The 17,423-nt window shown below is 39.3% G+C and overlaps 1 protein-coding gene across 1 annotated transcript in view; it reads left to right on the forward strand.

Annotated features, from left to right (window-relative positions):
• Window positions 1-5,998: 5,998 nt before the first annotated feature.
• Window positions 5,999-17,423, forward strand: part of polrmt (polymerase (RNA) mitochondrial (DNA directed)) — a 57,280-nt gene continuing 45,855 nt past the window's right edge. The window contains exons 1-5 of the mRNA XM_030727495.1: window positions 5,999-6,173; window positions 8,034-8,132; window positions 8,383-9,236; window positions 9,631-9,764; window positions 15,686-15,872. Coding sequence (XP_030583355.1) covers window positions 6,032-6,173; window positions 8,034-8,132; window positions 8,383-9,236; window positions 9,631-9,764; window positions 15,686-15,872 — 1,416 coding nt within the window. The 5' untranslated portion in view covers window positions 5,999-6,031. The remainder of the gene's footprint in view (window positions 6,174-8,033; window positions 8,133-8,382; window positions 9,237-9,630; window positions 9,765-15,685; window positions 15,873-17,423) is intronic.

Here is a 17,423-nt window from a genome sequence, read left to right on the forward strand (position 1 = left end):
CTGCTAGCACAGGGCAGCGAAGCAGTGAGGCAAGCTAAGCCACGCTCTGCTGTGTGCAGTCAGTCAGTCAGTCCTCTCTTCTGTGGAGGCACCGGCTCAGTTGTCCTGCATTTTATCCTGGGCAGGGCCAGGAGATGGGTGGGGGGATGGGGCCACTGAACTCATTCATAACCATTTCAAACAAATGAGAAGCCTTACATCAAGCACCATCCCCATTCTGATCTCTTGCAGAAAAGTTTGTTCGGTGAGAAATACGTTGTTTGCCTTTCGTTTGAGAATTTTATTCTCTTTTTGTTGACACCTGGAAAGGCTTCAAACTTCCTTTGAAGAAGTGAACAGTGACACATCTTGTAACATGATTAAAACAACTCCATTACTGTCCAGTTAAACTTTCTTTTGACACCTTCGCTCTCCACATGGGGCAAATTAAGGGAGCCTTCCCTTTTTTTAATGGTTGCTGGTTTGAATCATCAAGCAGTCAGAAACACAGAGCAGGTTGCAAGAGTGTCGGTAGACTTAGTCCAGATGAAGTCTGACAGCCTTTGTGATCACCTTTGTTAATATTTCAATGGAACAGCTTCTCTGATCTTTACCATTTAATTTGGCAGAGCAGGACGGAAATGAAGAACACCTTTTTTTGTTAGTTCACACACTCTTGTCTGTTAGAGGCTGCAAGAAATCAGAATGGGGATGTGCTTGATGTAAGGCAATAGAGCACAGCCAATGCATTTCATTTAATACCATTAAATCTTTACTTTGAGTTTTTAATATGAAGAAAAGTAACAAAAAAGCCTTTGATTGGCCTTGAAATTCATGGAACATTCTTTGGGTTTGCTAACTGGCCCCCAGAGACTTGCTGTCCACCTAGCTCCCATCAACCCTGTTTAAGCTTTCCCATCATAAAAGAGAAACTTAAGAGAAAGAGATCATTTATCTCTTATCCAAATTCCCACCTCTTAATCCCAACTCCCTCAGCTATTTACTGTATCTGCCATTATGATCTGGCTCTTGGTACCCACCAGGCTCCACCTGAATATGTGGTCATAAACCCCTGTTTCTGTGTCCATTAAGTTCACCCACTTTTAACTAGGCTTTTTTAACTCCTATTTTCCTGCCCTTTATATGTTAACTTTCTAGTCACCACCAAGCATTTAATCAGCTTCAGATTAGCTTGTCAGCATCACTGAAATATAAGGAACATACTGTACACATGAAAAGGAACATCCCTCCATCCATTTACTTCACCTTATCCAATTCAGGGTCGTGACTGGGCTAGACCCTATCCCAATTGAGAGGTCGCCAATTTATCACTAACACACAGAGACAGACAACCATTCACACCTACAGCTAATCTAGTCACCAGTTAACCTAACATGCATGTCTTTGGACTGTGGGAGGAAACTGGAGTACCTGGAGAGAACCCATGCAGACACCGGAAGAATCTGAAAACTCCACATAGGATTCAAACCCAGGACCTTCTTGCTGTGAGGAGATGGTGCCAACCACCACAATGCCATGCTGCCCCTGTAAAGGAACAGTGACACAAAGTTTTGTAGTCAGTGTTGAATGAAGTTCTTTACTCATTTACTCTCTCTCACTCTCACACACACACACACACACACAGGCAAACAGCACAAGTTTTTTTAATTGTTATTCAAGAAGAAAGCCCACTAAAGAAAAGAAAAATTATGATATATGAAATTGTAATGCATATTTTTGTAGAAATCAGTTTTCACCAAGAATGTCTGCAATGACTCAGATAACACAGATTTGGGTAACACTACCATGTAATACAAAGCAAATTAATTTATTAATTAATTAAAAAAATTGGCGAAATGTATTGGTCCCGTTTGTTCTCTCAAGCTTTCTCTGTTAAAGTGGTGTCTCACTGCCAAAACACACATCGAAACAAACAAAACAAAGGACACAAAGGAAGTGACAGTGAAACAGTAGATAGAGAAGAAGTCATAGTTGTCCTTCCTTTGATGAAATTTCCTGTAATTAAAATCATACAATCATTCTTATGTAGTGCAGAACTTGTCAAAAAATCAGCGCGCCTCCTGAGGTCAACAACAAAGCTCAGTCGACATGCGAAAGTCAGATGTGGCAGCAGATTGCTTTGTGGTGTCTTGGAAGTAAATTTCTGGGGTCTGAGCTCAGTGCCAGAGCACACACAAGAATAACACATCTCTTTGTTTTAATGTCTTAACATGCAATGTCTTGATGTTTTATAGTGTGAATGTTTGATGTCAGAGCCTACAGTAATTTGTGATTCACAGTTATAACATATACTGAGAATTGATTATATTTCCATTTACGCTAACTTTGTTTACAGTCTAGTTTATGTTCACAATTTGTAATCTTGTCAGCATGTGTCTGCTGCATAACATCTAATTTCATAGATCAGAAACAAGTAGGAGGGGACCTTTGGAAAATGCAGTGGTTCTTAGACCTTAGCTCTGAGCATCATTGTGCTGCAGGCTCACATGTCCAAACACAGACTTCAGCTAAAAGGGTACAATTGCTTAGGAACTGAAGAAGCATTGAAAAAAATTAAGATTTTGATGATGCCAGTAGGAGAAAGGTTAAAGGATTGATCACAATTTATAATAATATGGACATAAATATCTGGGCAAAATCGAATCCATCCACTAGTGGCTGAGAACACCACAAATGCCATCCCTGGAAAGGAGAAATATCAGGTGACAGAGAAAGTTAGTGGGATGTATCCCCTCGGGTTCATGACTCTCTGCACAAAATTTAATCTGATTCCATCTAATACTTCTTTATTTCTGTCCAGATAAACATGGTGGAAAGACCAGCTGTAAGACTAGCAATGTCATCCAAAGAGTAATGGCTCAAAAGATCCTGGATTAGTATCCCCTCAGCTGAGTTGAGCCATGCAGCATGGGTGTGCCATGAACTGAAAACAGTGAGAGCCGGCACCCAAGGAGGATGTTCTCAAGTGGAGGAACCTAATCTTTCCCAGCAGGGATCCAAACGGCTCTGTAAGTGTATGAATAGAGATAATATCTCTATAATGAGGTCTGTTTTGTACCATCAAAGTCTTCAAAAGAGTCTGAAATATGACCTCCTTCCTAGAACTGACAAACCCTCAGTAATAGCTCCCTATTATTAATTGTTTTGCCTTCCTGCTAAATCCTGGTCGCTCTCTCTTTATTTCACGTGTAGTACTTACACTTGACCTAGTGTTTTTAAGCATCCTCACATTATGCTAGTTTGAAACCCAGAGCAAGATGTGTATTTGTTTTCATTGTTTGAGATAAAAAAAAATCTTAATATTAAAAACATATATTAAAAATCTAACTCAGGAAGTCGTCTCATACACGTCACACAGTGGCAGTAATTGCTTATCATTTCAGTGACAATATAGAGCACTATTTCAGAGTGTGCAGGACTTGTTATTGTACACCCAGCACAGGTGTGCTGACTATCTATAAGCTGTGGCCGGCCGACAAACATCCGGATGTTGTCAAACGTCCACTGATCACATTTGCATATCCTGTTTCATGACTATTGTCTATTGTTAGCAACATTATGATAGCTGGACAGTCTATCTGATGCTGTCAAGAGTTCTGAGAGGTGCAGTCTGCCAGTTCTTTACAAGATAGCTTGCAAAGATCCAACTGACTGATAGTACACGATGAAAAACTGGAGTTGTCAGGAATGATTAAACTTCTGTGGACAGATAATCTGATCTCTCCCAGGCACATAAAAAAAGGACACAGATAAAAGAGGCTGATGTGCTGTGGATGGAAATAATATTTTTTATGAAAACAAAATCTCGATAAGCAGCTTGACCTGGCACCACTGAACTCAGGATGCATGATTCTGTACTGTAAATGTGTGGACGTTTTTAACATCCACACTAGCTCACTCGATCTTAAGATGCATGAGTGTGGAAAACCAGTAATAGCAGTGTGAGTACATCAGTCCAGTAAAGGCCCTTAAATAAGACCACAAGCTTATTCTGATGTCAGTCTTCCTGTAATGGACAATAATGGATATGGGATGAGTAACAATTTTTGTAATGCTCTGGAAGTAGAATATAAAAAAAAAAGAATGCTAAAGGTCTCAGCTTGAGTCCAAGAGTGTGATTTTTTATTTTAAAAAAAAGGAAATTCACCTTCATATATGAAACTTTGTCATCTAAGCTGTTTCATATGTGGAGCTCTTATAGAGAAGTTGCATAAAGAAGCCCTTTTCCCTCCACACAGGCCATCACATTATTTCCATGCAAGTGGTGTGGAGTGCACACAAACAAGAGCTTAACAGGCACACACAAACACATGCCAAAGGCATTTAGCAATACACGCATCTCACAGTGAAGTATCTCCATCAAGTTTCCCTAACCAGGTGAAGCAGTTTCAAAAAACAGCCCTCTGTCCATCTGTTAAACAAATAGGGAGCCCCTACAAAGGTGTGCAAAAGAATCCACATGATCAAAGTGTATGAGAATGGCAGCCTTGTCCTGGCCGGGCCATTATCAGGCCTCATGAATGCCTGTCTTCTCCTCTTTTGTCGGTTGGGGCATTGACAGTCACTCACCCGGCAATGACTGTCACACCAGTGCAAAGAGCCAGCCGCCAACAGGGGCCAACCACATCAAACGAGGCTGTCAAGGGGCCCTGCTCGTGAACCGTTGCAACAAACACCTCCTGATCCTCACCTACAGCTCAGTAGCAGACACCCACTGCTGTGCTCTCAGCCGCTGCCTCCACTGAGAAAAGATGTACTGCCCGGACCTCATTTCCCTCTCTGCCCCCCCCCCCCCCCCCTTCTCTCTTTCTCTCTGTCAAGTAGTGCTTGTGTTAACCTGCAGCCTGCCGAGACACAAAGGGCTGCTAAAGTGTTTAAGAATGCTTTATGGACGCATGACAAGGGGAGGCTGACATTGCTGGGGGTCAGAAAGTATACAGGATGTGAATGAAATAAATTCAGTTTTACTTTCAATTTGGAGCTGAGTCACACTTGATTTAAAATATATGAGAGTCAAACTTCAAAAGTTGTCTAGAAAAAGAAGACAGTAATTTCCAACAGGCTGTAACAAGTACCTTGATCTGGTCAGCAGGAGAGCACATTGCATGTTTGACTACCAGCTTCAGATTACTTCACTGGCAATAAATGCAACATCAAATACAATATTTCCTGGAAGTTTAGATCAAAGAACTGCCACAATAACTGTACGACTGTAAATAATGTACCATAGAAATCACACTCACCTGTTTGAACTTTGTGGCATTTAATGTGGAGGTTTCCGTCATTAAAAAAAAAAGTTGAAACAATGTAAATTTCAAGTTATATTTATACAGTCTTTACTGTATTAAAAGATCTTATGCAAACGTTTTACAATACCCGTTTAATATTTGGTATTTACATCTGCACACAGAAAACTGATGTCACAAGAATGACAATTCAAGCATTTTTTTTCTCTTACTGTATAACTAGTATGTAGAGAACTAAGGCTACTTAACTACTCATTACTCAGTATCGTGTAACATAGTCAATTTGACGTTAGGCCCTACTTTGATTGGCTGAGGAGAGAGTGCCATCTGTAGGCCGCATATAATTCACCTTTTTAAACCACTGTACAACAAGTAAACATTTCACTGATGCTGCTGAAAACACAGAAAATTAAATACTTTTTAAAACTTTCAAACAGTAATTCATTAATTGAGTATAGTTTTTTCTCTAATATTTAAAGAGGAAAATAAATGAATAAACATAGTTGGGTCATAACAAGGAGTTATTGTTATCTAATTAGTGCTGGTTATTTAAATTTCTTCCATTTTGTCTAATTTGCAGAGAAGAGAGAAAAAAAAATGCACACACGCACACAGACACACCCACACCGACACACACACACACACACGCACAGAAAACGTCACTCGATTAGTCTGCACTCGACTCTTCGGGCCTTAAACAGCGATTAGCGCTCCTTGCGATTACCTTGGTCTCTTTTAAGATGGCTACCTAGTGTTCTGAAGTAACGCGGTTATTACATGTCAACATGTCTCTTCTTAGAGTATGTGCCTTTGCCAAATGTCTGAGTCGTCGTAGCTTAATTGAAAAATGTGCTGTCCGGGTGTCTTTTGCGGACTGTTGCCAGCTTTGTGTGTTTGTAAGAGGTGGCGCAGTCAGACGGATATCAGGTGAGCCATGCAGGGCACAGTGTCAGATAACACAACAGTTTTAGCTGAAACATGACAGACAAATTTGACGAGTTTTTTGGGGGACTCTTGTTGTAAATCAGTGTACTTACATGCTAACTGAAAGCAGCGTTTGCCAAATGCTTCATTTAGTGGTTTTCGAGCAAGTAGCTTGATTAGCACGCGTTACAGCTTGGAGTCTGTCCTGAGGTGTTTTGGTCATATACATAAACTTTAAGTTGTCTATCGTTAACTGTCGTATTTCGGAATTTCATATGTGTATTTCAGTATTGCTGGTTATGTATGGGGGTCACCCAGCAGCTTGGTGGTTCGCTCTCCAGCGCCACCTCGTCCAAAACCACAGAGCAAAACGCGGAATCTCCTCTTATGTACAGTCGTGGTAAAGATAAAGTACACTAAATCCAAAGGTTTTACATATCAGGACATAATCAAAAAGCATTTGATCCTTATCGGGTGTTAAAATTAGGTAAATACAACCTGAGATGAGCAAAATCACACGACACATGGCATATCACATCGTTATTATTTACTTAACAAAAACTAAGCAAAATAAATAAATAAAAAATAATAATAAAAATTCAGAAACGGTGTGAAATATGAAACGTGTGCTCTTGTGGGATCAACTGCCAATCTTTTCCCAACATTTTCCACTTGTGAATAATCTTTCTCTCTCACTTAAGATCATTGCTAATGTCTGTCCTCCTTGACATTGTGATAACACACACCTGACCAGCAAACAGCTAAAACCTCTGCTTTTATAGAGGTGGTGGCACTTGCTGATGATCAATTAATTAAGTGCATTTGATTAGCTACTTTCCCTCTTAATTCCTATGGAAGCATTAAGGAGTATTTAGTTTTTCACACACTGTTTCTGCATCTGTGCTTAGTTTCTGTTAAATAATTAATGACACAGTGTAATATGACATTCGTTGTTGTTCATGTGAGGTTGTATTTACCCAATTTTAAAACCTGATCAGTATCAGATGATTAGGTGCTTTTTCTTCTACCATGACTGTATGTGGTGGAAAAATATCGCCACAGGCAGTTCCAGGATTTTTGATGTGTTGACACAGGGGAATAGGGACTGATGAGAAGGTGGTTGGTTGGAGGCTTAGAAAACACAGGTGTAGTGCCCTGTGCCCTAGTACAGATGGTCTACCATGAAAAGTGACACCTGACAAAGATGGGGGAATCAGCTTATTTTGAATAATTATTTTTCACAGGGAAGTTATTTATTATATAAGTAACAATACTTAATATTTTCTCTTATAAGATAAGGTACCTAATTCAATTCAATTCCTTACAAAAGTATACTTACATTGTCTAAAATAGAATTACTCAGCATAAGGAAACATCCACTTCTAAATATTATGCATTATATTAGGTAATGATTATTGATTCATAAATTTGTATGTCACTTTAATGCTGAAGGTCAATTTTCTGGTAATTGTTTTATGTACTGTGGGGTAGCTTAGTCAATAACAGTGTATGAGATTTTGTTTGTAGTTTTGTAATTTCATTTCGTGGAGTTTAAAAGTAGAATATTTAATGAAGCAGAAAGTTGCACAGTCGTGTCCTTGAATGTTTTCCAAAGTACTTGTTTGTTGCTTCAAGCAATAAGCAAAATGCCTTAACACAAAAATTATATTTGATAGCATCAGTTTTTTCACAAGGATGAGTGAAAAGAGTGAGAAGCCAAGCATAAGCTCTTTAATACTGTTTCATTGCTAGGAGCTGGATGCATGTTTATGCAGGATCAAATTCTGCAATTTGTATTTAGTTTTAATAATCTTTGTTCATGAAATCTGTTTGTTTGGGGTTTTTTTTTTTTTTGTTTTATAGGAACATCTTTGCAGCTTCAAAAAATAAATGTTTCATCTAGAATTCCAAAGGCTGAAGAAGCAAAGAAACGTGCACTGGAACAGTTTCAGTTGTTAGACGGTATGTCACTGCAGATGGCAGTTTTTTTATTCCATGGTTATGTTAAATATTAATGTATCAGTGGAGTTTTCTTCTTTACTATGTATCAGTTTACTGTTTTGTCCAGGACTAATGGGTCCTGAATAGATGTAACAATTCTTTTCTGTTATAAATCTTTGTGCTGTTTTATCGTAGTATATTATAGGCTACTGTAGACTGTTGTGCTTTCCATATTACTCTTTTAGTCACATTTTATAACTTTCCCTCTCAGTGCTTGAGGCCAGAATCCAGCAACTCCAATCTGACGTCGTTCTAGATGTCCAACATGCAAAGGTGCAGTTTGTTAAAGCTCCTTCTCATGGAAGAGGTGTTTCATCTGGCAGGAGTCCCAGAAGCACGCCCCAGGAGAAAACTGACATTCGTAAATCTGAACACACTGTTGTCAAAGGCACCTTTAAATCTCAGCCCAGCCGCTGGATAGAAAAACTAACTCAAGAGAAGAAGAACAAACTCAAAAAACAGCAGCACCTCAAGCAAAAAATGCAGACGGGTGTCAAAGAGAAACCAACAATAATATCTAAAGGTACCACAAGCAGCTTGATGTCCACCGGTACAACACATAAAACAATATCTACTAAAGTTAAAAAGAGCAGAGGTCATTTGAAATTGTCAGATGAAATACATGCTGCAGTTTCTTCAACAGCTACAGCAGCTGCTGCCACTGCCACAGCAGGAGCAGCCACAATGCCGCATAAAGTATCTAAAAAGAAACGAACAGACTCTAAAAATCAGTCTCTTGAAAAAGATGGAAAAGCACAAACTGGTGTTAACCCTCAGGGAATATCTGAGGAACTGGCTGAGGTAGAGGAGCTGGAGAAGAGACTCAATCAACAAGTAAGCCACTGGACATCCTCAAGTAAGCCAGAGCACTCGCAGGAGGGCAGCGTGGGAAGTGCATGTCAGGACATCCAGCTTAGCATCGGCTCATATCTGGAGGCCTGTATATTTGCCGGGGACGTTGAGCGGGCGCACCGCTTCCTGCTCAGTCAGCACAGAGTTATGAGTCGACGAAAACATCTCAACACAGGAGTTTACAACATCATGATGAGGGTGTGGGCCAAAAAGGTGAGTTCAGAAACCAAATTCAGGACCCCAGGCAAAGCATCGTAATGAAATTCAGTCATAATCACTTTTTATTGTTTAGCTCTGTGCATTTCTCAACGTAATATCTCAAAATATGTTCTGTGAAAACGATATATAGATCACCTGCAGCTTAAGTGTTTAATGTGCAGTTGTACATTCTCTTATTCTTTGCTAGTTGACAAACAATTTTTTTGCCTTTTTAATAACGACTCGTGTAAATTAAACTGAGCCTCATGGTTGGTCAGTAATTTTGGTGAGTTTAATTATCACTTTTTTTCTGCTGGGCCATGAAGCATTACTGGTGTGAGCATTGGTGTGTGAAGTGCAATTGGATGGTAGGCTCACTGCTGTCCCTCATCTCTTTTTTTATTTGTAGGGAACACTAAATCAGATTGGCCGCATCTTTATTCTTTTAGAAGAGGCTGGCCTGAAGCCAAATCTGGGTTCCTACTTTGCTGCTTTAGAGTGTATGGGTCGTAATCCAAACTGCTCCCCAAAGGTTATTTCAAGGTATGTTGCAAACACACACACTGACTAACCACCCTGCAGACAGCTCGTAAAGAGGTGTGTTTAGACTAACATCTTTTGGACTGTGCCAAGTTTTTTTATTCCCCCAGTGTGTTATTTAACACGAGAGGTAACACTGTGTTGCTGCGGGATAGAGGTCCCATAGCAATACAAAGACTTACCAACAGGGGTCATGCTCAGCTCATGAGTTTCACCTTTGGACATGATTGCTGGCAAAGTGTATTTATTTCTGCATATAGCCATTGTTGTCTGTTTTACAGCCTTTAAGGTTTCTGCTGATATACCCTCTGATAGCAGCATACTTGCTCATTTTTAGGGCATCAGTTCAGTGTTCTTCTTGTAGTATTTTCCTTTAGCCTGAAGGACTGATAAACATTTGTACTGTTCTAGCTGCATGTCCTGTGCTCACCTAATATTAACATTAACTTTTATTTTCCCAAATCAACTCATGGATGCCATACATATCTGAGAATTGTGGTCTGTTGATTTTGAAATCTTTTCGCCTAGTATGTTTGGCCCAAGAATGGTTTAAGTTCCACTTTGCTAAAATGGGAACATCCCCATTGGACCTGTTTTGAAACTTATCCTATCTTTTGTGTCACTGGAAAACAAAGGAATGCTTTTATTTTGATTAACACAGTGTTAGTTTTCAGTGTCTCTTCTGTATTAAGCTGACACCTACCAGTATTTCCGACACTTTGCACCTTCTACTTGCACTATTGTGGTTTCTATGGCAATCCAGCACAACAGGATTATTTCCTTATCTTTTTGTCAGCTGGAAAAATATCTCTATTAATTAGTGCTGCTCTCACAAGGTCACTTTTGTTTTGGCTGTGGCAGCATTCTGACACCGTGTTAATGAGATTGGGTATAGACTAATTGAATTTCTAGAAGGTAATAGAACAATACTGACATTAATTGTGGTGTATTTAATTTCTTCTTGGACTTTGCAAATTTATTAATCAGGGGTAATCCTGACCGTGTGTAGCCCAATTCCATCTCAGCAATAACTGGGTCGTCCTGACAAATCACTAGAAGCTGGGTTACAAAAAAGTTTGGATGGTGTTTAAAATGTAAGTGAAAACAATATGCAGTTATTTGGAAACAATTTGAAACCTATAATTAATCAACAGTGATAACATATTAACTGTTTAGACTCACAAAATCTGTTGTTTTCAAACATGCATGCCTGTTTTTTTATGGAGCTAAATGTTCTTATTTGAGGGCACATGTAGACTTTAGGGAGGTCAGCTTAGCACTCAGACTCTCTTACTGCAGAGCCGTGCTGTAACAAATGTTAAATGTGGTTTGACATTGCCCTGCTGAAATAACAGGCTTTTTTTCTGTGGATATCAGTGTGTGTTGCTCCACAACATGATTGTTGCATCCATGATTTCCAAAAACAGTTTCAAATTTTGATTCACACTGCAGGAAGGTATTCCACTTCATTTTGGCCCGTCTTAAATGAGTTTGGACCCAAAGTTAACTGTTTTAACTGGCATTTGTGGATGTAGCTAAAAACAGTTTGAGCTAAGAAGAGTTCCTGAGAATCTACTTTCTGTGTAGGTTCTCAGTCATCCGGTTCACTGTAGTCTTAAGAGCTTGAAAGACACGTCATTGAACAGAGGTGGTGGCTTACCACACCAGCTGTCAGCCACCTACAATGCAGCCTTGAGATCCTTTCCCTGGTGCCTCAACCCCCACTCACACCTTACTTCAGGTGACCTCAATAGGTCACATGATAAGGTAGGGCAAGGACTCACAGCGGTTTCACCCAAAATCCCTGGTGGTAACGATCTACACCTTTTTTCACACCTTGGCTCATGTGATGATGCACGTGATTAATAGTGGGTCAGCGACCACCTCCAAAGGTGACAACCCCCACTAAGGTTCAAATACCTGGGACTCTCCACCTTTTGGTTTTAGAAGTGAAGAAGCCTCTTGGATGAGAGGCGAAATGTCTTCAAAAAAAAAAAAAGTCCAGTCACCTTGTTTTTCAAGCTCTTAAAATTAATTTACTTTGTTAGTCACATGAAGATAAACGAACTCAGCGAAGCTCACGGTTTCAGGAGAAGACTGCATCTGTCACAGCATGTGTGCCTGTTTGATGGCAACCGCTAGAGATTGCAGTCAGCTGGCCTGCTGCCCAGGCAGTGGCAGGGCTCATATTGGATTTTATTTTTATTTTTTCCTCTCTGATGAACCTAACATTAGTCTTATAGCAGATGCAAGACTACAGGGCACAGTGGCTGTTTGTTTCATTTGTCCTTTTATAATATGCCCCCCCTTTTTTTTTCTTTTTGAAAATGGCTGCACAAGCTGTGTCCTTGTTGAGAATGCTGTCTGACTACAGAAGTTATTCTGACAGCAGCTGAGAAACGTGGATGATAATTCTTTATACAGAAATGTCAAAGATTGATTTCTAAAATGTCCAACTCAGTACTTTATAGATTGTATTTTTAAGCCAATGCTGATCTAGTCTTTTGAAATGACTAAAAAAGTAATACATCAAAAAATAATAATTTGGGTTTGTTTTGTTTTTTTTTACTTGAATATTTGTTAACTTGGTTTATGATCTGGCAGTTATGAAGAAAATGTCACAACTTATTATGTAAACACTTGCATGAGGAAATGTGAACGTTACCAATTTGTGGACCATTTAAAAAACAAAAACAAAAAAAAATGTAGCTCGTGAACTGACAGTGACTGAATGCACAATAAGTTTTGTTGGTCTGTCATAGCATGTGTTCTTTGAAGCTATTTTTTAGACCCACCGTGCAGATTAACCAACTTGTACAACATGATTTGGTCGTGAAATAATGAGATCTCACTTCCCTCATGTCATATCTGGCTTTAATGAGTAGTTTTCCAGGTTTCACCTGCTTAGTCATGGCAAGTGCTATTGCACAAACACATACAGAACACAGACACTTTAGTTTTTGACTCTGGGGACATCACCTTATGCAGTCTGCTCCAATGGCGGCACAGGTGGCAGGGCATTAGGGTTGGTGGCGGGTATCTGGTTGGTCCATTGATCACTGTAAGCTGATGCTCGTATGACATTGTTGTTCTGCAGTGCTGCACTTCTGCTCTGTCTCTGGCTAAGAAGCCTCTTCTTTCTCTTACCTTATTCATTATCTTTCTCTTTCACTACTTTTTTGTTGTTGTCATTAAGTCCATTTTTTCCCCACTGCCTTCTTTCCTCTTTTTTACAGTCCAACTGCTACACTCTCCTAATATTGAAATCCCCAAAGTCTCTCCTTCAGCATCCTTGCCCTCAATGTAACAATGTGCTTCTTCTGTCTTTTTCTCACACACACACATGAACATACTGAAACACACACTCTCATCCCTTTTATATTTTCCCTTTATAAGCGCTGTATCCTCCAGAGTGCTGTGTTCCCTAAGGTGCAGCAGAGCAGTCACCAGGCTGATTGTGCTCTATCTTTCAACCTCTCTGCCCTCTTTGTTCCTTTGGACCACATTGCCATCACCCAGACTAATCCTGTCTTTGTTCAGGGCTCTCTCATTTACTCAGGACAAAATTGTGTGTTGCATCACAAGAGACTCTGAGGCATGAATGAAAATACAATTTTTTTTTTTTAACCTCTTTGGCCTCCTTTAAAATATTTCAAAACTTTGAGTACTATTACAGTGCCTCTTTTGTTTGTTATTAAGTGACACTTAGAACCTTGCACACTTCTGATGAGCCTTAGTTGATGGAAACTGCTGAGCCAGGGTTTCCTCCAGTTGCTAATTAGTGTGCTGTTATTTGTCTTGAGTAAAAGGTGTTCTGGGTGATGAAGCGCTCTGTTATCCTTGTTATCAGTGACAAATGGGTTTTCCTCACTCCTCTCTTGCCTTAGTCATGTAGTTCTGTTGTTTACCTCAAGGGAGCAGTGCAACCAAACATGGTAGCTATATAGTATATGTACATATAATTTTTATATTGCTTTATATCACAGATTTTTTTCCAAGCATATAGCATCTCGAGGACATTCACCAAATATGCACCGTACCGTTGTGTGACATCTGATAGTTTCATACTTTATTTTATATTTGTACAGGTTATAGTAGCAGTGCTTCTCCTGAATTTAAGACTTCATAAAAATAAAGCATATGCAGACTCTGAAATAAATATTACATCTAATAGGACTGTATATCCATAATAATTTACTCAGACCACTTTAACCCCTGAATCCTACTAATCATAGAGGAATAAAGCTCCAGCAGACTGAAAATATTAATTCACAGACCTTTTTAGGTATCGTATATCAAACTGAGTTATGGACTACTCATGACATTACACTTCTCATTTATATTCCAGAGACTGGTTGCGCATTGGAATTATCTGCATTCTGCAGTCCAGTCATGGAAACTGTGCTCTCTCTAGGAGATCTCTAGGAGATTCTGTTTAAATAAACATTTCACTGATGTCGTCAGTGGCCATCTGCTTCTTGATTAAACTCATACTTTTGAGTCTGACAGAACGCCTGTCAATGCAAATACTTCAATTGATATTCTGCAACTCTTGATCAGGGAAGAAGAGACACATACAATGGTCCCAGAGAGAGTTTTTTTTTTTTAATTAATTGGGGAGCCAGGAAGTTAATTATATAACTCATCCCCTTCCCACATCAGCAGACAGGTCAGATGTTATAAACTCGAGTTGTGATCATACTCTGTGGTCTGATCCATCATAATAACCATAATCTCCTTCAAAAATGAAAACCTACCTCTTGTGTCCTCTTAGCTGGCATTCTAGCTAGCTTTGTGAGTACTCTCTAGCTAATCTGATGGAATGAAGAGGTACTATTACTTTCTGCTATTAAAAAAAATAGTAAAAAAAATGCAGTACTGCGCAAAAGTCTTGAGGCAACCATAATTTCTTTAGATTTTGCTTCTAAACAGCTCGACTTCAGAAATGGTTTTCTTGGGTGGCTGTCAGGAAGCCCTTCTTAAAGAAGGAAAACAGTGAAAAAAGACTGAGGGATGTTAAAAGTGATGGAATTATAAATGCAGAAAAGCACCACCAGATTTTGTTCTACCATGCAGTACCATCTGTAACACACCAACACCACAATGATCCCAAACACACTGTCAGTGCAATGGAAGCATACCTGAATAGAAAAACACACAATTTTACGCCGTCAGTCATGGATTGGCTTCCCCGGAGCCTGGGCCTCCACATTATTGAAGCACTGTGGGATCATCTTAACAGAGAACGGAAACAAAAGGCATCCAACACTCACTGAAGAGCTTCAAGAAGCCTGAAGAATTATTCCTGAAGGCTACAGACAGAAAAGAAAGATAAGATAATCTCGGCTGTGTTGAAGATTAAAGACAGTTGTACCAAATATTGACTTTCAAGCTCATTATAATTGCACAAACTCTGTTTTGCCTTATGTACTGTATTACTATTTATTTTCTATTTGTTTGCATGTTTCAACAAATCCCTGCACCTAGTTCCCATTTTCCTAACAAAATTTAAAAAAAAGAAATGAGGGATGGGTTGAGACTTTTTCCCAGCTCTGTGAATAGATGTCAGATTTTCCACCGGGTGTTTTAAGCGTTACACAACTTTCCAGTTTTTTGTGGCCGCTGTCCTGACTTTTCTAAAACATTAGAGCTGCACTGGATTTAAAGCATGCGTATATTTTTCGAATAAACGATAACGCTTCTCAGCTTTAACACTAAATCTGTTGTCTTTGTAGTATTTTCAAGTAACACAGGGTTAAAATCAGCTGCAGATTTTTGCATTCTGTTTTTATTTACATTTTTTGTGTCCAAGCTTGTCCCACTGACTAGTATCCTTAGCTCTCTACTGATGTAACATAAGTAAAAACGTGTTTTAAGGGACAATATACATCTGATTCACTGACCGTATGTCTCTGTATTTCCAGGTGTCTAAGCCAGATGGAGGAGGATGGCTTGTCTGTAGATGATCTGTTCAGCCAATGTGTATTCCGGCAAGATGAGAGGGACATGCTGCTAAAGGCCATACGCATCATAAAGCCAGACTACCAGCCCAGCCTCAACATGCACGCAAGCCAGTGTTCTTCATCGCTGGTTCAAGACTTCTACACACAGGTATTACAGAGTAGCCTTTCTATCAGCAAACTTACTGACTGGCACGCTGGCCCATGGAAAATTAGACGACCCCCCTTTTCTGCTGGTGCCGACATTGTGGATGTTGAGTAGTTAATCTACATATAAGTGTTTTCATCTGGTCTTTGTTCTTTCCATAATGTTAAACTGAAGTCAGTGTAAATGATAGGGACCATGCAGGGATGACAGCATCTGCATCATTACTTTAGATGATTTTCACCAAAATCTTTTATGGTCATTATGTAAGGACTTTATTTAGAAACTGAGTGTGAATTAACACCGAGAGGAATTATTTTTTAAGGCTCACTGTTCTGTATGTTTTGCCAGTCAAAGCACCAGAGAGCTGAGAAAGCTGTCACAAGGCTCCAGCGTGACTACGAAAGATTTGATTGTCACCCCTTCACAGCCAGACAGGCACTGTTCTATTTATAGTGAGACAAGTCTGCTTTCTAATGGGTCCTTTGCTTTAGTTGCTTCTCCTCCTCTCACCTCTCCTCCTTTTTCCCACCTCCCTTCTCCTCGTGATTCTCACACAATTTGTTAACAGCTTTCCGTACCATTGTAGTATTTTTAGCCTCCGTCCATGCAGCATATTCACTTTTAGACCTCTCAGTCTTATTGTTGGCCTGTGTGTGCGTGTGCGCGTGTGTGTGTGTGTGTATGTGTGTGTGTGTGTGTATGTGCGTGAGATGGTAGCAGTCAGCAGATCTTACATTATGAGGGTCTGTGGGATTATGCCACTTTATGATATGTGAAAAAGGTCAAATCTTTACTGCTGTTTTTTATTGTATTTGTAAAGGTGCTTTAAAATTTATCTGACAATGGCTTTTTGGGGTCATAGTTGCTTAAAGGTTGTCCAAATAACTGGCCCACTTGATAACAGAGTAGCACAATGAATGATTTCTGGAGGGTTTTCAGTCAATATTAGTAGCAGAAGCAAAGACTAATTAGAATATTGTTTGCTGGTGTGAGAAGGAAATTTGATTGAAGCTTCAGCTCGTACAAAATGCAGTTTGATCTAGTTTTAGCTTGTCATTGGAGAATGTCTGGCATTCTCTCACTTAATTATCTTTTCATTAGGAAAATGTTTTTTTTTTTAATTAATGTACTTTTAATATTGCTTACTTTGCTATATTAAATACAGCTTATAATTTTTCTTGGTCAAACTTTGTTCTTTTGATGCCATGAAATGATTTGCAGAGTGGGATAAAGAACAAAACCATTACTATTGTATGGGTTTAGAAAATGTAATCAGTCAGAAGTAACATCTTAAAATCACACAACTGTACTTTAATATATGTGCAGTTGAACACTTTTCTTTCTGCATAAAACTAATTGCAGCTTTTTAAAACTGTGATCCCAGCACAGCTTTCTCTGCCAACTTGAATTACCCTCGGTTGATATCGATAGTGGGTTGTTAGTGTTTTTTGTAGGAAAGTTGGCTGTTGAGCAATTTATGTGCCAAACTACTTGAAGCTTCGCTACGACTCTCAGAAGCCTGACTCATATTCTCCTATATATCATCTCTCTTTA

Source organism: Archocentrus centrarchus, chromosome 4 (genome assembly GCF_007364275.1).
Source record: "Archocentrus centrarchus isolate MPI-CPG fArcCen1 chromosome 4, fArcCen1, whole genome shotgun sequence".
Taxonomy (NCBI): domain Eukaryota; kingdom Metazoa; phylum Chordata; class Actinopteri; order Cichliformes; family Cichlidae; genus Archocentrus; species Archocentrus centrarchus.